This window comes from Carlito syrichta, unplaced genomic scaffold (genome assembly GCF_000164805.1).
Source record: "Carlito syrichta isolate Samal-C Ts95f unplaced genomic scaffold, Tarsius_syrichta-2.0.1 Scaffold309294, whole genome shotgun sequence".
In the NCBI taxonomy this organism is placed as follows: Eukaryota; Metazoa; Chordata; class Mammalia; order Primates; family Tarsiidae; genus Carlito; species Carlito syrichta.
The window spans coordinates 748,223-772,456 of record NW_007253390.1 but is presented as its reverse complement, the minus strand read 5'-3'; the positions used below and the strand labels follow the sequence as shown (position 1 = coordinate 772,456).

Below are 24,234 nucleotides of genomic sequence, written 5' to 3'. Positions count from 1 at the left end.
GGACGGGGGCAGCCCCTCTTCCTTGCTCCAAAATGGAGAGCCTAGGAAGAAGGCCTCCTGTAGCAGAAGGAAAGTGAGGGGCTCAGGGGCACAGCTCCCTGAGGGGGTAAGGGGACAAGTTGTGTTCACATCTCCTTCTCCTCACCCCAGCCTGGGATACTCAGCAAACGCCCGCCAAAGGCACTGTATTCTCAGCCTTGGCAGCATCCAGGCAGGTGGGGAGGGAAGCCGGTGGGAACGGATGATGGTAAAGGAAAAAGACTGCTCTAGGGCCCTGACCCAAGGGTGAGTTCATATCTCTGAGAGGAAGAAATGGAGATGGGCTCCTCCTTCCAGACGCCCTGCCGTCCCCCTTCCTCCCACCACCCACTTCCATAGCCCGCTTTTCTATCCTGTTTCCATGACAACATGTCTCTCTTCCTTCCTGCTTCTCCTGGACGCAGGGGAAGTTCTTCAGCTGCACTGACTTATCCAAGATGACGGAAGAGGAGTGCAGGTACACTGTGCTCTGCTGGCTGAGGTGGGACCGTCACTGGGCAGGGGATGGGCAGCCCTTCAGGCTGGGAACTGGGAACCTGAGTCATTAGGCCCAGGAGAGATGTTCACAGAAGCCTTGTTTCTTGGGCTGGCCCGGCAGGGTCCCCTCTGGTCCCAGATCTGGTCCTTCCTTTCTCCTGCACACTCACTGCCCTGGGCCCCGGTGGCAGCAACCCGGCCGTGCTCAGTGGAGTGACTGGGCCTCCCCACATTAGGGGCTACTACTATGTGTACAAGGATGGGGACCCCACGCAGATAGAGTTGCGTCACCGTGAATGGATACACAGCGACTTCCACTTCGACAATGTGTTATCGGCCATGATGTCCCTCTTCACGGTCTCCACCTTCGAAGGATGGCCGAAGTGAGTTGGCAGAGAGGCTGGGTTCCCTGTGGGCATGGTCAGGGTAAGCCCAAATAGCCAGATGGCCCTTCTGCAGCCCTGAGAGCACTGCTGCAGCCCTGTGGCAGGTGCCCAAGAAACCCCACCCCCTCTCAGGTGGTTTCGCAGTGTGTTGACTAGACGCTAAAAAGTGAGCCTGATCAGAAGGCTCTGACAAAAAGTACCCAGTCCACCCGTAGGCTGTCCACCCACAGGGGACCCTGTGGTTGTGACTGATAAGGGATAGATGGCGCACCCTGTGGAAAGGCAGGGTCATTCCGGGTTCAGTTCCAGCCTTTCCTGGCCCGGTTCTGAATTCAGTGCCGTCGCTTGACGATTCAGAAAGCTCCCTTGGTTCCTCCAGCCAGGGGGATAAAGCCCACCCTCCCTGGCCTGCCCCTCTGCCTCATCCCAAACCCATCCCTCCCCGTCTTCTCCGCCCACCCCAAGGCTGTTGTACACGGCCATAGACGCCCACAAGGAGGATATGGGCCCCGTCTACAACAACCGAGTGGGGATGGCCATCTTCTTCACCGTCTACATCATCCTCATTGCCTTCTTCATGATGAACATCTTCGTGGGCTTCGTCATCGTCACCTTCCAGGAGCAGGGGGAGACCGAGTACAAGAACTGTGAGCTGGACAAGAACCAGGTGCTGGGCTGCCTGCTGGAGATAGAGGGCAGAGCCCCGCCAGACCCCAGGTCTAGCCAGCAAAACGCGTCCTGGGGGCGGCCCCAGAACCTGCCATCGACGCCAAGCCCCAGTCTCCGTGGACCCCATCCCGTCTCCAGCCCAGAGCAATACAAGTTGTTGGATTTGTGGAGGGCCTTCTCATGGAACCCCCTTGATGCTCTTCAAAGGCCCTGGGCTAGTCCAGAGCTCTGGTTGGAATGGAATGGAAGGGCCCTGGGGCATTCTTATCCTTAACAGTGCAGAGAGTCCCTTAGCCGCAAGCTCCTGGCCACAGCTTGCCCAGAATGCATGGGTCCCTCAAGCCCATGGATGGGAGCGTGGAGAGGGAGGGAGGGGCCTCTGGGTGCTGACCTGCCCTGTTGTGTCGTGCCGCAGCGTCAATGTGTACAGTATGCCCTGAAGGCCCGCCCGCTGAGGTGCTACATCCCCAAAAACCCATACCAGTACCAGGTGTGGTACATCGTCACCTCCTCCTACTTTGAGTACTTGATGTTTGCCCTCATCATGCTCAACACCATCTGCCTGGGCATGCAGGTAAGGGCCCCCAGGGAGACAAGTGTCTGCTCAGACTGGGGCCTGGGGCCTGGGTCCCGAGTAGGGCAGGATTCCCTGATTTCCCCAGCAGACATTTCTCGTGCGTTGTGTGGTGAGGTGCTGTGCTGCCCAGGGTACAGAAGTGAACTGGACCCAGGTCATGTCACCAGGCACTTACAGCTTATAAAGGAGATAATTCACGCATAACACCAAAAAAAGTTCGATTACAAATAGTTCATTACAAATAGTGTGGTCATTCTGCAAACAGGAGATGGCTACCACAGAAGGGATGGCAGTAGAAAGTGCTCTCTCTGTGTTTCTTCTGCTGTTGTAAATCTGGATGGTAGAGTTGGCTAGACTCTTGGCTCTGGTCCTAAGAAAAATGGGTTTAGTATTCCTGGAACAGGTGTCTCTCTTAGGAGCTGAGCACCCTTTAGAGATGATATCATAATCAGCAGCATCAGTATCAAGGGTTAATGAAGCATGTGATACCTTAAGCCCTGTATAAATAGAATTGTAAAGCTAGACTCCCTGGCCCTAGGAGCCCAAGACACACGCCAGCATTGCCAGGTCATGAGGGTATGGAAAGAGAATCGCTGAGCCAACAGACCCAGGTTGCACAGACAATCGTGAGCAATGGCTTGTGTCTGGGGCCAGGTCAGGCAGCAGAATTGGGTCATCCTGCCAAGAAAGGGCGGGCAGGGACAGTCATCACATCCTTCTGAACTACCTGGGAAGGTTGTGTGGGAGAGGTGGAATTTTCATCACCTCTCAAAAAGAAAAAGAGGTTCCTGTGAAAATTTACAAAGAAATAGATTTAAGCAGGATCATAATGATGGGTCAAGGGAGCCAAGGTTATTGCTTTTAACTGAGTCACAATCACAATGGGCAACATGCAGATATGGTAAACTTGGTGGTTCAGTTGCCCACCAGTGGCCCATGATAATACCAACTGTGGAGCCCAGGTGTCTTCTCTCCCAGTCCTGTGCCCTGAAGGTTAGGTAGAATCTGCTACAGAACCCTGCCCAGGAGACCACCTGTCCTGGTCATCCCAGAACTGACATGTCATGAACCCTGGCCTTGCAGCCCGGCATGTAAATGAATGTACTGCACAGGACTTGAACTGGAGCCCCTCGCTTCTTGCATTATCTCTTTTGTGGTGGTGGTGTGGGGGTTATCCATAGATTTGGTGAAATTCAGGGGATTGCAAAATCTAGCTCCCAGTTTTGTGAGCTAAAATAAGGTGGGTGGGGGGGCCCACGGAAGGGTTGGGGGTTCCCAAGAAGAGGGGGAGTCTTTGGGGGCACAATCTGCTGAGTGGGGGGGTGGTAAGCCTGGCCCTCCTGGCCCTCCTCTTCCGTGTCCCTCCACAGCATTACAACCAGTCAGAGGAGATGAACCACATCTCAGACATCCTCAACGTAGCCTTCACCATCATCTTCACCCTGGAGATGGTCCTCAAGCTCATGGCCTTCAAGGCCAGGGTGAGTGTGGGGGCCACAGGGCCAGATGAACCGCTGGGGTCTGTCCTGGAAAATCCTACCAAAGGCCCCTTCACCCAGTACTTCTGCTCCAGTCTACTTACCCCCTTGTCTACTTCTGCCTTCAGACACAGGGCAGTAAAACTTCTGGCAGCCAGAAACGACTGATGACAGGAAGGACTGATGACAGGAAGGCGCCTCTTCCCTGCCCACTTATTTCAGCTTAGCTTGCTTTAAATTTCTGAAGGGCCAGAGGGAGTATCTTGCCCTGTTTCTTTGATTCTGAAGTCCATTCCCACAGATCGCAGCCCAGTTCTGTCAGTTCTCTATCAGGTTCAGACAGATGTTAAGTGGGGTTCAGGGAATGAAAGACATCTCCTTCTGGACCAGGGCTCCAAATCCTGAGGTCTCAACAACTCTCCCTCTCCCCACTGCCCAACCACTTTATATTCTGGAGGAAGGAAATTAAAGAGGATGGCAGGCATGGTGGCTCATGCCTGTAACCCCAGAGCTTTGAGAGGCCAAGACAGGAGGATCACTTGAGGATAGGAGATTGAGAGCAGCCTAGACAACATATCAAGACCTCATCTCTATGAAAAGCAAAACAAAATGAAATAAATTATCTGGGAATAATAGCACACACCTGTAGTCCCAGCTACTCAGGAGGCTGAGGCAGGAGGATTGCTTCAGCCCAGGAGTTCAAAGCTGCAGTGAGTTGTGGTCCTGCCAATTCACTTCAGCCTAGGCAACAGAGCAAGACCCCTTATCTTTAAAAAAAAGAAAGAAAATCCGGGCTCAGTCTGTAATCCCAGCGCTTTGGGAGGCTGAGGTGAGTGGATTGCCTGAACCCGCGGAGTTCGAGACTCGCCTGGGCAACTTGGTGAGACCTCATCTCTACAATAAATAAAAAAATTAGCCGGGCGTGGTAGCACACGCCTGTAGTTCCAGCTACTTGGAAGGCTGAGGCGGAAGGATCACCGGAGCCCAGCAGGTTGAGGCTGCGGTGGCCGGGAGTGGCCACTGCCCTCCATCCAGTCTGGGAGACTGAGTGAGTGAGACTCCAACTCAAAAAAAAAAAGAAAGAAAGTTGTCAAATAATATTTTTTTAAAAAAAGAACCAAAAGGAGAGGAATATGAGAATGGGTGGGCCCACTACAGCGCCAGCGGGAAGTAGAACCACAGGACCCACCTTGGCCTGATCCAAGTGGCCTGAGCTCTGCAGTGCTCTGGCAGAACCACGGTCCTCTGCCGGCCGCCAGAGCGCCTTCCTCCCAAAGCCGACCCCGAGCTCTCCCATCCCTTTCCTCCCAGGGCTACTTTGGAGACCCTTGGAATGTGTTTGACTTCCTGATTGTCATTGGCAGCATCATCGACGTCATCCTCAGTGAGATCGACGTGAGTATCACACAGGCAGAGCCATCCCTGGGATGGGGCCAGAAACACCTGTTCAGTCCTCAGATGTTTGTGAGGTGCCTGCCCAGTGCGTGTGCAACATAGCACCCTAGGTGTGATAAAGATGGATATGACAAGTCATGGCTTCTGCCCTCCTGAAGCTTCAACCATGCAGCAGAGAGAGAACTCAGATCTAGGTGGGCATGATGAGTGTACCAGGCTGCTGGACACAAGAGCCATAGTGGAAGGGAGAGGTCATTTCTGGGTGGGATGATCAGGGAAGGCTTCATGGAGGTGGTGTCGTCTGTCTGAAGGAAAGGGAGGTGATGACTGGAGTTGGAGAGGAAAGTGAGCACCTCAGGCAGGGGTAGTAGGAGAGGCCCAAAGAAGGAGTGCAACTGAGCGGCCCAGTTGATCAGAAGCATCTGAACATGCAGAGAAGCGGGGAAGGGCAGGGCTGGAGAGACACGTGGGGGAAGGACTTGAACTTTATGTAGCAGACAGTGGGAAGCCACGGGATGTCTTTGAACAGGCAGTGGAAGCATTAGAGTCCTACCTGAAGGGCAGGAGGTAAGAATGACCAAACATAGGGAGTCATTTGTTTATGACTCCAGCTAGGGAGTCATTCACTTATTCCTCAAATACTAACTGAGCACCTCCTATGCGCTGGGGATGGTTCTTGGTGCTAGAGGACAGCAGTGAACAAAATTCTGGAGGAAGCAGACCATCCATAAGTCAATCTATAACACTACAGATACGACCAATATGTATTATGAGAAAAATAAAAGAAGCTCAGGAATGGGCGGGTGGTGTCCAGATGATCTGGGAACAGAAGCCTGAATAAAGCAAGGGCATGAGCCATGCCGGTGTGGGGGACAGTGTCATAGGGAGAGAGAAGGGCACGTGCACAGCCCCTGCCGCGGAAGCGTGTTTGCTGAGTTGGAGAAATAGCAGGAGGCCTTTGTAGCCGGAGTGGAGAGTGGGGGGATGAGCTGAGAGAAAGGAGGCAGGGGTCAGATCATCTGGCCCTTGGAGGCCATGGTTACCATCTTGGGTTTTATTCTGAGAAAGATGAGGGCCCTGTGGAGGATTTGAGTATGGTCAGACTTTGGTTCTGAAAGAATCATTCTGGCTGCTGTGTAGAGAACAAGCTGTAGGGGGCGCCAGGGCTGACCCAGGAAGAGCAGGCCGGAGGTTGTCGCGGTCATCCCGATGAGAGGTGAGAGGGTTGGGGGCTGGTGGTGGGTGCAGTTGAGAAGGGGGTCAGCTCCCGGGTCTAGTTTGAAGGCTGAGCTGACCGGAAGGCAAGTGGTCCCAGGAGCTGGACCAAGAGGCTCCGGCTGGAGGGGAAGAGGTCATGAAGGTGGAATGAGAAACGGCAGCAGGATGGGGGTGGCGAGGGGGCGGGGGCGTCAGGATGAGGTTCCAGTCAGAGAGGGCCACACACCAGATCTCAGAAGTGGAGGCGCTGGAGTGGAGGCCTTGCTGAGCATCTGCCGCTGAAGGTCGCTGTGGAGTGAAGGAGGGAGCAGGAGACAGGGTGGAGGAGATATGAGAATAGAGGCTGAATTCAAAAGACAGCTTCCCAGGCCAGGTGCAGTGGTTCATGTCTGTAATCCCAGCACTTTGGGAGGCTGAAGTGGGAGGATCGCTTGAGCCCAGGAGTTCAAGACCAGCCTGGGCAACAAAGCGAGACCTCATCGCTACAAAAAAGTTTAAAAATTAACCAGGCATGGTGGTGCGTGCCTGTAGTCCCTGCTACCCCACAGCTATAAGCCGTGAGCTGTGATCATGCCACTGCACTCCAGCCTGAGTGACAGGATGTGGCCCCCCCTCAAAATAGTAATAATTATTTTTAAAGAAAAGACAATTTCCCAATGAGCATCCTGGGGCTGGGAGGGGCTGCCGTGGAAGAGGGAGGAGAAAGGAGGAGAATTGCATTCTTCTTTCTGAACCACGGTAGGATTCTGCCAATGGGTAGCTGATTTAGCCACAGGGGAGCCTAGTAGGGGACCAGTCCCAAAGTCAGTGGGCTCATCCTTGTGTAGGGCTTCCTTCTGAACTTCCCACTGCTCAACAAAAAGCCCTTAGGCTGTGCGAGTCTGTAGGGTGAAACTTCCACTGATGGGGGGGTGAGGGGAGCAGCTGAGGAAAAGTCTGAGGTCTGTGAGGAAGCAGCCTTCGGCCAAGGCTCCTAAAGGCTGAGCCCTGGCAAGAAGTGACACCTTCTGGGAACTTGGCTGCCTCACCAGCTGACTGAGTGCCAGGGGAGGGTCCCGGTGGGAATGCTGCCCACCCCCCATGTACAGAACAGACAGTGACAGACAACCCCATCTGCTCAGATCCCCTGAGAGGGCAGAGCCATTGAGGGGCAGGGTGGGCTCTGGGCAAAACCAGGGCGTGTGCATGTGTGTATATGTGTGTGTGGATGTACATGTGTGCGCACGTGCGTATGTGTTGTATATTCCACCCATGCTCAGATTTTGCTGGGAGATAGCATCCTCAAAGGCTCTATGGTTTGAGAACAGCACTTCTCATCAGCACAGTCAGAGGAGAGAACTCTAAACAGCCAAAATAAACAGCCCAAACTAAAAAGAGTTACTTCTTAATGTTTGTGATCTATGTAGGGAAGGCCTGATAAATCAAAACAGTTTCTTTGGTGGTGGAGGACTAGAGGGTATTATGGGTCATGAGCTGAATTTTAGTAGTAGCAGATGTCCCTTGCTACTAATGTCTACTTGAAGTCATGTGAAGATAGATTTATATTCCTGACACAGAAACCAGATAAAGGTCTAGGAAGGCATGTCAGTTAGGACTTTCTGCAATGATAGAAATGGTCTGCCCTGTCCAATACAGTAGTCACTAGCCACGCATGTTCTCCTGATCACTTGAAATGTGGCTAGTGGAACTGAAGAACTGGATTTCTGGTTTTATTTCATTTTCATTGTAATTCAAGTGGCCACCGGCTACCATATTGGACGGCACATGTCTAGAACACTGGTTGTTATCCTTGGCTGCATATTAGAATCACCTGGGGTGCATTTAAGCCTCTGAAGCCAGGTCTCATCCCCTAGAACCTGACTGAATTGGCCAGGGTGGGGACCCGGCAAAAGTATATATATGTTTTTAAGTTCTCTGTGTGATTCTGATACGCGGTCAGGAATGAGAACCGGGAGCCCAGGGGAAAGCTACTGGAGAGAGTGTTGCTTGATGGGAAAACCAGTATGCTGGGAATTAGACGACCTGTGATAATGGTAAGAGAAGACAAGGACTTCTTTTAACCCAGGACTCCAGAACAAGGGCTTCTCATGAAAGGCGGCCTAAGGGAAAAGCTTGGAGTAAACAGGAACAGTTGCCCCACGTGTCCAGCCACCTGCTCTTTTAAGAGCCTGATCACTGAGATGTGAACGTTGGTCCCGGACCTGGGCAGGGAGAGACACTTCTGCTGTGGGGATCTCAGGCTCCCCCAGAGAGCTTTGCCTCTGGAAGATGGGACTTCCATAAGGGTCCCAACTCTGGCCTTGGGGGAGAAGGGTGTGGACCCACTTACAGTGATGAGCGGGTGTTTAGCAATATGCCCTTGTCAGGGATGTCCCCAGCATCACATAACCCAGACTCACAGGAAGAACCTGTGCCCTTGTCACCTGTAGATACACCTTGGAGATGAGAAGGGACCTGTTTGTGTCCGGTCTTCCCGCCCCGTCTTGCTCCCTTGTCTCCAGCCTTCTGCCTTACTGTCCCACAGAGCTTCATCCTCACTCCCACCCACTCCACCCCTGATTGACAACCACGTGGGGTCTCCGTCCCCTGCATCTCTGTCTTTTTCTCTTTAACTCTCCCATGTGTCTGTCCTTTCTGACATGTCTCTTCACCTCCCTCCCACGTGTCCCTCCTCCTCTCTCTCCTTTCCTTCCCCTCCCTTCGTCTCTTTTCTCCACAGACTTTCCTGGCCTCCAGCGGGGGACTGTATTGCCTGGGTGGAGGCTGCGGGAACGTTGTAATTTCAGGCCGCATGAGCCTGCCCAGCACGCCCGCTGGCTCCTGCCCTGCCGCCTGCATGCATAGGCCTGGCTGCGTGGATTGCATGGGCTGGATCAGAACTCAGATCTCCCTCCTCAGAGCAGGCCCTGCTGAGGGGGCAAGCTAAGAGTGGGGGCAGAAGCTCTGCAGTCAGATGTGCATGGATATAGTGGCCTCCTCGGAGCCCTAGGAAATGAACGAAGGTTCTCTCTGGCACCCTCTAAGCAGATAGAAACACAGTCCAGAGAGAACTGTGATGGCTGGCAAAGGACCTTAGTCACAGTTCATCGGGCACAAGGCCTTTGGGGGACACAGGAAGCAGAGCAGAGACAGCTCTCCCTTCCAGAGTAATTTGTGTGTTGGATAGTGGCTTGCCTGGCTTAGAACAGCCGTGTGCAGGGTGGGAGCGATGGGGAGCAGCCACACTGAGTTCATGGCAACAGAGCTGCCGAGCTTTGGGGACACTCTGCCCTGGGAAGACACCAGGGGAGGGGGCCGAGGAGGGCCATCAGGGTCCTCAGCTCGGTGGCAGCTTGAGGAGTAGGTGAGATAAGCAGCAGGCCCCAGAGGGCAGGCGGTGGACCCGGTTGCAGCCTTACCCCGGGGCCAAATCCTAGCCACTGCCCTAAGCATTGGCTCACACCCTGCTTGGTGCCCCACGTCCTCCTCCCAGTCCTAAGCCCAGGGTGGTCCTGAGTTAGTGGACAGCAGGGACCGGAGGTGGGGCAGGAACGCCTCCCTCCCGCCATGAACACCTCTCCAACACACACATTACACCTCCCGCCTTGCCCTGCCCCTCACCTCTCTGAGGCGCCGCCCCCAGACTGACTTCTGGGGCTGCTGCCTGGCAGGATCCAGACGAGAGCGCCCGCATCTCCAGCGCCTTCTTCCGCCTGTTCCGTGTCATGAGGCTGATCAAGCTGCTGAGCCGGGCAGAGGGAGTGCGCACGCTGCTGTGGACGTTCATTAAATCCTTCCAGGTGGGGACCCCGGAAACTGCATTTTCCTGGAAAGGCCACTAGGGGCATCCTCCTCCGCCCTGGGGTGAGGCAGCCCCCCCCAGTAGCTGTGGGGGGGGGAGGCTGCAGAGCCTCTGAGGGTGCCCTCCGTGCCGACTCTCCTGCCTCGTCCGCAGGCGCTGCCCTACGTGGCTCTGCTCATCGTCATGCTTTTCTTCATCTACGCCGTCATCGGCATGCAGGTGAGAGACAGGTGGCCCAGGCCCAAACACGAAACTTGGCCAAGCTAGGGTGGACTGCAGTAGACCCTGGAGCCTGATCAGCCCACAGGCTGGACCCTCCACTCTCCGAGTCTAGCTCCCCCTGGCAGCCTAGGGGTTCAGCTGCAAGACTGAGAAAGGAGGGCGTGCATCCCCTCATTCCCATGACTGCAGTGTTAGATGCTTGGAAGCAATCCGGGAGAAACCTTGGCATGCAGAGGGACAGTAGGTGTCCAGATTGCATCTTTAAGGCCTGACTGGAGGCCCAGGTGGTCTCCTACCGCCCTCCTCTGAGAGCTTCCCCCATCCCTCCACATTGACACCCCGGGCCTGCCTGCTGTTGGGAAAACTGGTCTACCCTCTTACTTTCCTTTGGCCTGGTGGGAAGAACTTCACCCAACCTAGAAAAGAGTCCAATTTGTTTGGCTTCAAGTTTGACACACCCTGCAGTGAAGAGGAATTGGAGGAGGCAGGAGTGAAGGCTGGGAGCAGGTCAGGTGGGAGGAGACAGTGGGAGATGAGCTGAGGGGATACTTACCTTGTTCCCAAGTCAGAGCCCTTTGTGATTTGCAGATGTTTGGAAAGATTGCCATGGTGGACGGGACTCAAATCAACCGGAACAACAACTTCCAGACCTTCCCACAAGCTGTGCTGCTGCTCTTCAGGCATGAGTCCCTCGCGCCCCCACCCTGCTGACGGGTCCAGCCTGTGCCCTGCTCTGATCTGCACCAGAGATGGGGCTGGCTTCCTGGGTGTGTGACCTGTGCAGCCACACAGGGCCCTACACTTGGAAGGGTCACCTACTTGGCTGTCACCCTCTTGAAGATTTTCATCATTTTTGAACAAGTGACCCTGCGCCTCCATTTTGCACTGGGCCCCTCCCCTAAATCAAGCGCAGCATGTCTCTCCAATCTCAGCCCCCGAAACAGGACACGGAGGTCAAATATCTTCTTCCCAACATCTGCACTCAGAGCGTGGGAGCATGGGCAACAGCACAGGGAGAAGTGGAGCAAAGAAGTAGGTAGGAGGGTGCCAGGGGTGGGGAGCAGGAGCATCTCCCAGGCCAGGGCATGGGGGCTGGAGCATGGACCACCACCATGGACCCCTGGCTTCAGGCTTGCTGGGTATGCAGGAGCTGAGCAAGAGAGGTACGCTTCCCAGCCCTCAGTGGGACACTCCACTGAGGCCAGATGAGGGCTGGGGACACCTGCACCCAGGGCGCCTCCTCAGCCCATGTTGTCAAGGCCTCCACAAGGTTGCAGCAGCAGCCCACAGCCCTTTTGGCCTTTGAAAGGATACCACCACCTTGCCGTATGCAAGTGGGGATGCCCCCTCACTCCTGCTCTGCACCTCAAACTCAAACCAGGGCCACTCTGCACTCGAACCCAGGACCACCCTGCTCCAGGAAGGAAGAGAGTTTCCCAGAATGAGTCTTTTATTAAACACAGAATGAAGGGAAGCCATAGGATCAGGCTGAGATTTGACTAGGGGAGAGGTGGAGGGAGGTTGGCTACGGAGCAGCTGGCAGCCATTATTTGAAAAAGTACAAACCTCTGATGCACTGAGATGCTTTACTCAACTATGACACATGCACGAGGTGTGGAAAAAGGGATGCTTTTGCAGCTCAGCCAGAGTGGGTGGTAACGTCAGCAGAACTACATTCAAGCGTAGGGTTACCTCACCAGAGTCAGTTAACCACTCTGAGGCCTTGACCTCAGACCCTGCCTCGTCTTTGGTCAGCAAAGTCCCTCTCTTGTTCTTCCTCAAGGAACTTGAATCATGGATTGATTTTTGCCCCTCTAGCCAAGAAACCTCTTTTCTATCACTGAAATCCAGCTTGAAGTACCCCTTGAGGGCTGCAGCTTTGAAGGGAAACTGAGGCTCGGCTCACACTGAACTACATAGTAAACCTGGGGAGCTGACCTCCCTAATTCTGGGCAGCAGCCCCAGTCTGTGCATTAGCCACAGCCTGGTCCCACCAGGCCTCCAGCCTTCTGAGGGACCACACAAGAACAGATAGGCGACAGGATCCTCCCTCCTTCAGGTGTGCGACAGGTGAGGCGTGGCAGGAGATCCTGCTGGCCTGCAGCTACGGAAAGCTGTGTGACCCTGAGTCGGATTATGCCCCCGGGGAGGAGTACACATGTGGTACCAACTTCGCCTATTACTACTTCATCAGCTTCTACATGCTCTGCGCCTTCCTGGTGAGATACCTGAGGGCCTGCGGGGCGGGGAGAGGGCTTTGATGAGCTGAGGCAAGGAGGATCCTGCCTTCTTCTTCCTGGCCCGAGACCCCTTTCTCTCCGGGGATCCAGTTTAGGGACACGGGAAGCTCTAGTTTGATCGTCCCTCATTCTGGTCATCCTGGGTGTGGCTTTGTTTTGTGAGTTGTGCTTTTTCATGCTCCAGAGGGGTTGCCAAAAGTTTTTGGTTTTTTTTTTTGGTTAGCAATTAGTCATTAAAGGGGATTGAATTAGGCTCTGTTCTAACTGGGTGGGGGCTTCCTATAAAGCCATTTACCCTTAGCCATTGCTTGGAAGAGAGCACTGTCCTATTATGCAGAGGCTGGGACTCTGGAAACAGGTCCCGTGGGAGGTCCCCGCTGGGGTTAGAGTCAGAGCAGCAGATCACTGTGAGGCTGCTAGGTCTCTGTTCGTGTGGAAGGCCGAGAGCCAGCAGCATCTGCTGGGTCCTCATTCCTTCACTCTTTTCTTTCCTATGTTTGCTCAAAACAGTTGTTTGAGTGTCTATGTATGCATGAGGCTAGAAACATGAGTAAAACACCTTGTGTCCTGAAGGAACTTATGGGGCACAAGAGGAGTTTGTGTGCAAGCAAAACCTGCTATTCAAAGAGCACTAAACATATACCAAAAAGGCTTGTTCTGGGGTGCACAAATGAGGGGAACATCTCTCTGGGGTGGGGACCGGAGGCTGAGACAGGAGTGGCTTCCTAAGAGATGTTCAAACTGGGTTTTACTTGTTTATTAATTAATTTATTTTAGTCTGTTCTCACTCTGTCGCCCAGGCTGGAGTGCTGTGGCAGGATCATGGCTCACTGCAGCCTCAACTTTCTGGGCTCAGGTGATCCTTCTGCCTCAGTCTCCTGAGTATCTGGGACTATAGGCGCACACTATACCTAGCTAATAGTTTGATTTTTTTTTTTTTTTGTAGAGATGAGGTCTTTTATGTTGCCTAGACTGGTCTTGAACTCCTGGGTTCAAGTGATCCTCCCACCATGACCTCCCAAAGCGCTGGGATTACAGATGTGAGCCACCTACCTAGCTAAATTTTTGTTTTGTTTTGTTTTTCTGTAGAGATGAGGTCTCGCTATGTTGCTCAGGCTGGTCTCAAACTCCTAGGCTCAAGGAAACCTCCTGCCTGAGCCTCCCAAAGTGCCGGGGTTACGGATGTGAGCCACCATGCCTAGCAAAATTTTTGTTTTGTTTTGTTTTTCTTTAGAGATGAGGTCTCACTATGTTGCCCAGGCTGGGCTCAAACTCCTAGGCTCAAGGAATCCTCCTGCCTGGGCCTCCCAAAGTGCTAGGGTTACAGGTGTGAGCCACCATGCCTAGCTAAATTTTTTGTTTTGTTTTGTTTTTCTGTAGAGATGAGGTCTTGCTATGTTGCCCAGGTTGGTCTCAAACTCCTAGGCTCAAGGAATCCTCCTGCCTGGGCCTCCCAAAGTGCCGGGGTTACAGATGTGAGCCACCATGCCTAGCTAAATTCTTGTTTTGTTTTGTTTTTCTGTAGAGATGAGGTCTCACTATGTTGCCCAGGCTGGGCTCATACTCCTAGGCTCAAGGAATCCTCCTGCCTGGGCCTCCCAAAGTGCTAGGGTTACAGGTGTGAGCCATCATGTCTGGCCTAAGCTAGATTTTAAAGAATGAGCACTAAGACCCTGGAAGAAGGCACAGTCCATGCAAGAGCAGAGAAGTGTGACACCGCATTTCATGTATATGTCATGTAGGTCGTGCAGAAGGGCTAGAGCAAAGGACACGGGTAGAGAGAAGTCGTGGACCGGCAGATACTTCCCAACTTCCCATCCTACCCATGTACCCCCTGCCCTTTTGTGTTGGGAGCCCTTGGTTCCTCTCTTGCAGGTCATCAACCTCTTTGTGGCTGTCATCATGGACAACTTTGACTACCTCACGCGGGACTGGTCCATCCTGGGCCCTCACCACCTAGATGAGTTCAAGGCCATCTGGGCAGAGTATGACCCAGAGGCTAAGTGAGTCTAGTCTGGGGGCTGTGTGTGGGGCCCTCCCTAAAACTGTCTACCCCTCCATCCTGGACCCCGTCCTAGTGTCTCACAGGGAGTCACTCACCAGTTGGCTTCTCCTTCTCATGTCATTTATCCAAGGACCCAGATCAGAGAATCAGAGTCTCTCCAGACTGAAAGGGATCCCACAGCTTCCCAGGGTGGAAACCCCCTTGACTTAATTGGGAAATGGTAATCCAGCTTCTGCTTGGACATTCCTAGGAATGGGAACTCAGTACCTCACTGGATGCTCTATATGCTCAAAGTATGGTCCTCTGATTAGCAGCATCCAAGTTTGATTAAAATGCAGAGTCCTAGCCCCACCTAGACTGACTGTATCTGACTCTGCATTGCTCTTAACGTGGTCCTCAGAGCATTTGCATACACATTACATCATGGGAAGCACTGCTCTCTCATGTTCTTTTCCAAAAAGTAGTAAACTCTCATTTCATCACTGTCTCCCAGGTATCAGATATTGTGCAAGCCCTATGTGTATCATCTCATTTTGTCTTTACAATAACCTGTGGCACAGGTCTCCTGATCATCTCAGTATCAAAGGAGGAAGCGGAGGTTCAGAGAGGTTAAGTAATCTGCACTGGGCCATGCAGCTAGTAAGAGACAGCAACAGGATTCAATGCAGGAGTGTCTGGTGCCCATAGCAACCATGCTTTAACATGCTTATGTCAGAGGGAGCAACACCAACCTGTCCTCTGCCAGCCCTCACAGTCCTAACACAGCCCCTGGACACAGGCAGGAAATTTTACTTCTTTTTCATGGCTAATCCATCAGAGAAGGAGGAAGTCAGCAGGACCTTCCAAAATGATTTTTCTCAAGTAACACACAAAAGCTGCTCTGGTCTTTTTATCTGACCTTCCTTGGTTACTCTGCTTTGTGTCTATTGGGATCATGGTCCCAATGAAATTGTGGCTTCCAGCTCTGAACCAGTTTCTGGAAGTGAATTTCTGCTTCCCTTGATCTACTTCTAGTGATATGCTCAAGAGCCTTCATTAGCTTGATGAAGTCTAAAAAAGGTCTTGATGGGGGAGAATGAGGTCCCGATTCCAAGACCCGTAATCCCATATTTGAAGGAATGACCAGAAAATGAGAGCCCGTTTCTGGTGGTAGGCAACAGTGATTTCCAACATTGTCTCTTCTTTCAAAAGGGAGCTGGGCTCCCACTTCCTAAACACAATTGGAAAATAAGGACATTTCCATCTCTTGGCTCTCTTCCCCTTTGCCCGTTCTCTGAGCAGTAGGGGAGCTTCTGGGGAGGGGAGTGTCAGGTGTACAAGTCTGTGTGTTCTCCTGCAGGGGCAGAATCAAACACTTGGATGTGGTGACCTTGCTGAGAAGGATCCAGCCTCCTCTGGGCTTTGGGAAGTTCTGCCCACACCGGGTAGCATGTAAGGTAACCAGAGCTGCCAGGTAGGGGTAGCCCCTAGGAGAGGAAGAGGTGCCCTGGGCCAGGGAAGCTGGTGAGGGCTTGATGGAATGAAGCATTGCAGGGTCCCTAAGTCCCTCCTGAGGACCTGAAGTCTCAACGAGGTCCCCAGCTCATCATTCCATCCCCCCCGAAGGGTGTCCTGGTCAGCCTGCACCACCAGCCCTCGTGTCCCATCCCCTCCCAGCCCACAGACCAGGTGAGGATGACCTGGCAAGCTTGGCCAGTCCCAGCTCAGCAGCAAGCCACTGCCTCTCCCTATACAGCGCCTGGTGGGCATGAACATGCCCCTGAACAGCGATGGCACGGTGACCTTCAACGCCACACTCTTCGCCCTGGTTCGCACGGCACTCAAGATCAAGACAGAAGGTGAGGCCTTCCAGTGTGCAGACAGACTCTCCCTTCTCTCAGAGGTGTTTCTGGAAGACTCTGCCAGATTCTCAGAGCTAAAGGTTTTACTCGAGAGCTGTGGAGAGAGGTAGAGAGAGGATGCCAGACCATGGCCCCAAAGTCCTCATGCCCCTCAGGGCTCAGAGGGAGCCTGGGAGTCCTCTGCAGGCAAAGGTCACCAGGGGTCTGTTCCCATCCTCCTCCACTCCTCTGTTGTGTAGAAGATGGGGGCAGAGAAGTATCAGTGTTAATGGAGGGATGGGTGAAATGGGACCAGGGAAGTGCCAGTGCTAGTGCAGGGTGGAGGTGTCCTCTGGTTCGGCTCTGGGTAGAAGCAGGAGGTACTCTGGTGGCACTGGGCAGGTGGATGGGATCCACATTGGACTTCACTAAACCTGTAGGTCCTCGCCTACCAGGAACGCAGGCATGGCAGGAGCAGAGGAGGAAGTCAGGTTGGGGTCCTGGTGTCCCTGAGCCCTTGCTCAGGGTTCCAGCTGCATCTGGCCATCCTGGCCTTGAGGGCACACTGCAGGAGGTTTCCCTGAGAGGGCAAGATGAGGAAGGCCAGGAGTCAGGGAAGAGCAAGTCAGAGCCACAGGAAGGCTGTTTGGGGGTATTTGGGAAAGACCATGGTGCCGAGGGAATCGAAAGTTTCTGAGAGAGAACAGGAGGTGACAGCCGTCAAAGCCAACCACTCTGGGCATTGGCTGTCAAGGCCTATAGGGAGCCACTACATGACCCAAGGACTGGGCTGCCTCAAGAGGACAAGGGTCCCTCCCCACATTGCCAACACCCAGCATAGCCACTGCCACAAAAGAAAACAGCCACCGTTGTTGAGTGAGTGATTGGCTCTCTGAGAGATTCAGAAAGTACTGGATGGCCCTATCAAGTGCAGTTGGGCCTGGTCTGGATGACTTTGACCACTCCTGCCTTTCCTTTGCCCCAGGTAACTTTGAGCAGGCCAATGAGGAGCTGAGGGCCATCATCAAGAAGATCTGGAAGAGAACCAGCATGAAGCTCCTGGACCAGGTCATCCCTCCTATAGGAGGTTGGTGCTGCTCTGGAAGTCCAGAGTCTAGAAGCAGCCAAGGAATGGAGGGAAGGGGCTTCTCTAAGAAGCCCCTTGGGAATCTGAGAATGGCTCAGACCCTCCATAAATACCTTAAGTAGACCCTTGGGGATCCAACAGAGCAGCCACCAGCGTCGGGGTGCAAAGTGCTTACCGACCAAGTCAAGGGATGGCCCCGGGTGCCTGGGCCTGACTGCATCTGGTTTCCACTCTGAATCCAGTGTCGGGTTCCCACCAGCCTTCAGGGCATCTTTATTGCCTTCTCTGCAGATGATGAGGTGACAGTGGGGAAGTTCTATGCCACGTTCCTCATCCAGGAGCACTTCCGGAAGTTCATGAAGCGCCAGGAGGAGTATTATGGGTACCGGCCCAAGAAGGATGTCGTGCAGATCCAGGTAAGCCCAGCCCAGGGAAGTTGCAGCCTGATGAGCTGGGTCTCCAGACGCCAGCCCCCTCTCTGTGCCCTTGAGGGGCCAGTGATGGTTGCATGGAGGGACAAAGGGTGCCCAGAGGAGGAAATGAGGGGGCCGTTCTGGATAGTCCACAGCAGAAGATGTGGACTCAACTCAACAGAAGAGCCAGGAGCTCTTCATCTCTGGATGATGGGACCAAAGAAAATAGGATTCGTTCAAAGGAGAGATAAAAGCAGGGGTCCCCAAAGAAAGCAGGTGTGCCAAAGGGGTGCTTAAAATGCTTCATTGGTTATGAAAAGAAAACCAGAACTTTACGTTTTATCTTATCTAGTTTTTATGTCTATTTTTTTGTGTTCATTGTAATGCACCAAATTTACAAATTCCAAAGATGCACATGCATTTGGGCTCTGTGCTCAAAAATTTATTTTAATGCCCATTTTTATGCTGAAATAATCTCATGCCATAAAAAGTTGCAAGATATAATACAAAAGCCTGTTATTCTAAACCATTTGAGAATGACTCCAACATGATGGTCTATCATCCAGAACACTTTAATGCACATTTCAAGGTATTATGTGTATTCGAGGCATAATTTGTATTACAAGGACATTCTGCTACATGATGCTTGTATATCACCACAACACGACCAACAAAATCAGAAAATTAACAATTTTTATAAATGCTTTTTTTCTTTTAAAAAATAGAGTCTCACTATGTTGCCCAGGCTAGTCTTCAACTCCTGGGCTCAAGCAATCCTCCTGCCTCAGCCTCCCAAAGTGCTGAGATTATAGGTGTCAACCACCATACCCAAGCAGGAAATTAACATTGATACATTACTATAGTTTAGTTTCCAACCCCTATTCAAGTCTCAGCTGTTGTCTCAATAAGTGTCCTTTTAGCAAAAGGATCCGATCCTGAATCACACAGTGCATCAAATTGTCATATCTCTTTAGTCTCTTCCATCTGGAAGAGTTCCTCAGTCTTTCCTTAACATGACCTTGACACTTTTGAAGATGACAGGCCAGCATGTTCCTCAGTTTGGGTTTATCTGATGTTTCCTTGGGCTAGATTTAGGATATGCATCTTGGATAGGGATGCCACAGAAGTGATGTGGTATTCTTATTGCAAACTATCATATGACACCAATTTTGGTTTGTCCCATTGCTGATGATATAAAATTTAATCAGTTCAAAAATATATGTATTAATGGCATGTGCAATCAGAAGATATCAGTTGTCTAGAAGACTGCACTGAATAAAAAGATTTCTCAACCTGGAGGCCTATGGGAGGTATGAAATCTCCATTCATGGGGTCAAGAGAGGATTCCTTGGGAACGATTAGGGTATGGACTATCCCAGAGGCCAGAGCAGGACCTGGTGGCCTTATAGAGCCCTGGGACATTGAATAAACCAGAGGAAGAGTGGGGACCAGGCTGAGCCTTCAGGAGAGTTCCAGGTGTAAGGATTAGAAATGAGTGGGTAGGCCTGGGGGATCACTCCTGTAATCCCAGCACTTTGGGAGGCAGAGGCGAGGGGACTGCTTAAGGCCAAGAGTTCAAGAACAGTCTGAGCCATACAACAAGACCCCCCACCTCTATGAAAAAAAGGAATGGAATGGAAAAGAGATGAGTGGCCTATGGGGAGCAGTTCTGGTCTCCTCTCCTGAACTAGAGGGGTCACTTGGTCACTCTGCCATTCCCAGGCTGGACTGCGGACCATTGAGGAAGAGGCAGCCCCCGAGATTCACCGCACCATCTCAGGAGACCTGACCGCTGAGGAGGAGCTGGAGAGAGCCATGGTGGAGGCTGCCATGGAGGAGGGAATATTCCGGGTGAGGGAGGACCATGACTACCCCCAGTGGTCCAGACACAGTGAGAGCAATGTCCGTACAGGAAGGGACGTGGAGGCCGAAGACACCCTTTCCCACCTCACCACCAGCCTCTCTTGAGTCAGAATCCATGACCCAACCCATTCGCGGTGCCACATACAACACACCCTTTCTCACCTTTCCCTGCGAGCCTTGCCCTTTCCTCCTCTCCTCACAAACCCTAGACAACATCTCATCTCCCACAGACGCCCCCCCCCAGGATCAGGGACCCACCTGCCTCCAGCTACACCAGTCCTCGATTCTTAGCTCTGTCTCGTGTTTCTTATAACACTTCAGAGCTGGAAGGCCTTTCATGACCACCTAGTGAAGCTTTTTTGGGTCATTCTTGAGGAAAGGATGGCCCAAATGCATGATACGAGATGTCCAACATTACTTAGTAAGTTGTTTTCAGTGAGGGAACCTAGTTCGGCAGACTTCCAATTCAGTGCTCTCTCCACTACACCACATTTCCCTATCTGTATGTTTGTGTCTCTTATATGCTTCCTTAGGTATGTTCTGTTTACTCCATCAAATCTAGACCTTTCTGAGAGATGGATTCTCTTCTCTTTCTGGTCTTAATGCTCAGTCACTCTCCTCTAGCCTTATACGATTTGTCTCCCAATATTATCACTTGTTCCCACACCATCGTCCCAGGGGGACAATCCCCAGTCCACGTCCTGCCCTCGTTCCCTAGTCACTGGTCTTCTCCCTGTCCCTAGAGGACTGGAGGCCTGTTTGGCCAAGTGGACAACTTCATGGAAAGGACCAACTCCCTGCCCCCCGTCATGGCCAGCCAGAGACCCCTCCAGTTTGCTGAGATAGAGATGGAGGAGCTGGAGTCACCTGTCTTCTTGGAGGACTTCCCTCAAGATCCACGCACCAACCCTCTGGCCCGTGCCAATACCAACAATGCCAACGCCAATGTTGCCTATGGCAACAGCAACCATAGCCACAGCCAGGTGTTTTCTAGGTATAGTAGTGGCAGCAACTGCCCGTCCTGGGTGTAGGAGTACTGGAATGGGATGGGGAGGACAATGTTAGCAGGTTCCAGCCTGGACTGGAAAGGGTACTCTGAAATTTTTAGGATGTCCTTTGCTTGCCTTTGTGTCCTTGGGGATCTCCCACACCTTCATGCAAGAGGCCAGCCTGGACTGCAGGGACTCCTTTGGCCAGCAGGGGGAAGCCTCATGACAGCATCGACCTCAGTGCTGAGCGATTCTTTTATTCCATTATCCTCAGCAAGTCTAGGAGCTGAAATGTGCAGAGCATATTCTAGGTTAGGAGTCAGTAGGGTTCAATCTTTGGACTTGGGTTCTGAGAAGATCCCATGGCACTGAGTGTTTCCCATTTTACCACCTCAGGCTGTAGACTAAATAAAAGCTGTGATTCCATACGTGTCATGGAAAGCAGCAGCACGGAAGGGAGAGCGTCTCGGTCATCACAACACAGGATCTGGGCTCCAAGTAGAGCTCCTGTTCTAGCTAGCAGGCCAGCTGAGTGGAGGTCTATTTGGTCTGGAAAAGCTAAGTTCCAGGTCTCAGGAATAAGCGGACAAGGCAGAAGCCAAGTACTTCCCATGACCAGGGTTACTGCACCCCTTCCAGTCAGAGAGAGCCCTTGAATTCAGCTCACAGGTCTTGAATGGCGCATGCGCCTTTGGGTCACTGTGGTGCAAGATGCTGTGGAAATGCAGCTTTAGCCCTGGGCCCTACCCTGAAGAGGGTGTAGTCTTGTTGACGGATGCATCATGGGACCAAATCACCGCAGAGATTGGGTGTCCTCAGAGTGCAGAGCGGGCATTGAGGACCATGGCTGGAAAGGCCTAGAACAGTTCTCAGCCACAGCTGTACATCAGAATCATCTAGGAAGCTTTCAAAAAGTCCTGTGCCTGGACCTCACTGCAGACTCTGGCGGTGGGACATAGCCATCACTCATCTTTAGAGCTCCCCAGGTGATCCTGTGGGCAGCCAAGGTTCAAAACTAGTGTCCTAGAGGTTATGACATTGTGGGTGGGCCTTGGAAGATGAAAGAATGTGGAAAGAGTAGGGGAACCACCTAGTGGAGGAAGGAAAACATTTGGTTTATTCCCCTTAGAGAGTCAGAGCTGTCTAGGGCAGGGCTGGTGGGCTCTAGCATTAGCCTTAGAGTCAAGATCACTGCACGACATTGGGTCCAGACTCTGAGGGAAAAGGATGTTTGAGGCCACAGAGGAACAGAGATGGCAGATGAACCATCAGCCTCTCTGGTTCACCCAGCCTTATTTCTGTTTCAGCGTCCACCATGAAAGGGAGTTTCCAGAAGAGACAGAGACAACTGCCACCAGAGGAAGAGTCCTCAGTCAACCCCGCAGGGCCCTGGGTCAGTTCCTTCTGTGCACCCAAGAAGCTAAGTCTTCTCCCAGAGAGACTTGGGAAGCCATGCTCTTTTCTTGCAGTATGGGAACCTGGCTGGGAAAGCTGGCTTGGGCCTGTTCCAGTGGGAGCCAGCCAGGCCCTTGGATGGGAGAGCTGTCAGGGCCAGTTCCTCATCCAGGAAGGGGAGAAGGGCACCATCTAGGTGGCTGAGTGAGGAGGGAGGCAGAAAGTATGTGAACTCTAAAAGGGGCCTCCACCGGCCTGTGAGAAAACTCAGCCTGCTCCTCATACCAGCCCGTGCATGGGAGTCCCCCCACCACCCCAGACCCCTGGAAGGGCAGCCCCTGAATACCTGACACCTGGCTCTGGGACCTTCAGCAGATGATCATACAGTGGTCCTGGTCCACTCTGTGATAGCAGGAGCTCCAAGGATGCTGGCATCCAATGGTGCTAAGAATGCTTCCTCTGGTCCTCAACATACACACACTCTCACAGGTACACACACACACTCTCACATGTACACACAGGGACAAACTGAGGAACGAGTCCTGATCCCCTCTCTCGAACTCACAAGAACAGAGACCAAAATCAACAGAGATGGGAGTTCTGCCAGGCCTGGAGTTGACTGGACCCCATCACATGTCCACACTTTAAGACACTTGCTGCAGTTGGAGGATATCAGAGAGCTGACAGAGTACGGCTGGCTGGCTAGCAGGGCTCTGTTGATATGAGGCTCATGGCAGGAGTTAGCAGCTCCTCCTGTCCCCTCCCCATCTTGTTCACAGCACCTGACAGCAAACCCTGTGCAGAAAAGCTGAAGGTACAGCTGACTCAGAAGGTAACGCCTGGAGGTCAGGCATCTCCTGCCCCCTGCCAGGTAACAGGGACAGAGGCCAGGGAGGAAACCCCATACAGAGACCCTGCCTGGCCTGGTGTGTGGAATGGGGCCATAATGGGGGGAGGGTGTGGCAGCAATGTGTCCATCAATACAGAAGAGACCGGATCCTGGGTCCTCCCCTTGCGGTGGGTCTTGGTTGGGGTGCCCTCAGTTGAGCTGCGATGTGCTGGATCTCTGGGCTCCAGCCACCCCGTGGGGATTTTTGCTTTTGTGTATTTGGAACAGCGCCCCATGCCTGAGGGCAGAAAGAGCTCCACACCAGGGTCTCTGAGTGAAGAAATACCCCGTGGCAGGAGCACCCAGGAGAATACTTCCAGGTGCCCAGTGCCAGCTACGGCCCTGCTGATCCAAGAGGTGAGCCCAGGGCTGGGCCAGTGGTGGCTGCATCGAGGGGTGGACCTGAGGTGGCCTGGCATGGAGAGAGGGTAGGGCCAACAGAGGCCCCCTAAGGTGACTCCCCAGGAAGATCCCCCTCCCCAGGCTCCTCTCCTCCCTGCAGGCTCTGGTCCGAGGGGGCCTGGGTACCTTGGCAGCTGATGCTGACTTCGTCATGGCAACAGGCCAGGCCCTGGCAGACGCCTGCCAGATGGAACCAGAGGAAGTGGAGGTTGCAGCAGCAGAGCTACTGAAAGGACGAGAGTCCCCAGAGGGCATGACCAGTGCCCTGGGACGCCGGAGCCTTGGGTCCTCCCTGGGCAGCCTTGACCAGCATCAGGGTTCCCAGGAGACCCTTATTCCTCCCAGGCTGTGAAGCCCACATAGCACCAGCATGGGCTTAGAGCTAGCACTACCAGCAAGGTGAGGCTGGGGGGTGGAGAACACTTAGCCCACCGCGGTGGCCTCCCCCTTCCCCCCTCAGTGGCTAGGTGCGTGGGCTGAGCAGGGGTGGTCAGGAACCACCTCAGAAAGTCAGGAAGAAGTAGATGCACAGGATGGAGCTTCCAATGTCATCCCAAAAGACCTGGTCGGTGCCAGCGCTGGTCTGGCCTAAAGCCACTCCCACCAGCAGGACATTAAAGTCTCCAGGTTTGTGATGCTGGCACCTGGCCTCTGTTTGTCTCCTTTTTTGGACTCCTACACACACACTTTCCCCTCCCTCAACCTTTCCCGGGAGCCCTGCCCATGGGCTTGGGAGTCTGGGCCTAGGAGAAGAACAGAGGGGCCATCTGGACTCTTCTGCATGAGGCAAAGAAGACCCATTGTGGAGCATGTGGGTTCTGGAAATCCACCGCCAGGTTCACTGACCAGTGCCGAGTAGCTCCAGGAAGAACTGGCGGCCTTGGAAGCA

At 53.1% G+C, this 24,234-nt stretch overlaps 1 protein-coding gene across 2 annotated transcripts in view; it reads left to right on the top strand.

Moving 5' to 3' along the window:
- The window catches only part of CACNA1S (calcium voltage-gated channel subunit alpha1 S), a 73,486-nt gene extending 49,608 nt beyond the window's left edge, over positions 1-23,878 (top strand). The window contains exons 23-44 of one of the 2 annotated variants that reach the window (XM_008067113.1): positions 444-496; positions 753-899; positions 1,368-1,569; positions 1,987-2,145; positions 3,519-3,629; positions 4,938-5,021; positions 8,959-9,015; positions 9,890-10,018; positions 10,174-10,239; positions 10,831-10,922; positions 12,302-12,461; positions 14,358-14,485; positions 15,827-15,923; positions 16,223-16,325; positions 17,293-17,394; positions 17,686-17,810; positions 19,530-19,658; positions 20,414-20,664; positions 21,967-22,052; positions 22,834-22,925; positions 23,172-23,300; positions 23,446-23,878. In XM_008067113.1, coding sequence (XP_008065304.1) covers positions 444-496; positions 753-899; positions 1,368-1,569; positions 1,987-2,145; positions 3,519-3,629; positions 4,938-5,021; positions 8,959-9,015; positions 9,890-10,018; positions 10,174-10,239; positions 10,831-10,922; positions 12,302-12,461; positions 14,358-14,485; positions 15,827-15,923; positions 16,223-16,325; positions 17,293-17,394; positions 17,686-17,810; positions 19,530-19,658; positions 20,414-20,664; positions 21,967-22,052; positions 22,834-22,925; positions 23,172-23,300; positions 23,446-23,697 — 2,754 coding nt within the window. In that variant the 3' untranslated portion in view covers positions 23,698-23,878. Of the gene's footprint in view, positions 1-443; positions 497-752; positions 900-1,367; positions 1,570-1,986; positions 2,146-3,518; positions 3,630-4,937; positions 5,022-8,958; positions 9,016-9,889; positions 10,019-10,173; positions 10,240-10,830; positions 10,923-12,301; positions 12,462-14,357; positions 14,486-15,826; positions 15,924-16,222; positions 16,326-17,292; positions 17,395-17,685; positions 17,811-19,529; positions 19,659-20,413; positions 20,665-21,966; positions 22,053-22,833; positions 22,941-23,171; positions 23,301-23,445 lie in introns of both variants that reach the window. The other variant, XM_008067114.1, reaches the window with a different exon arrangement.
- The last annotated feature ends 356 nt before the right edge of the window (positions 23,879-24,234 follow it).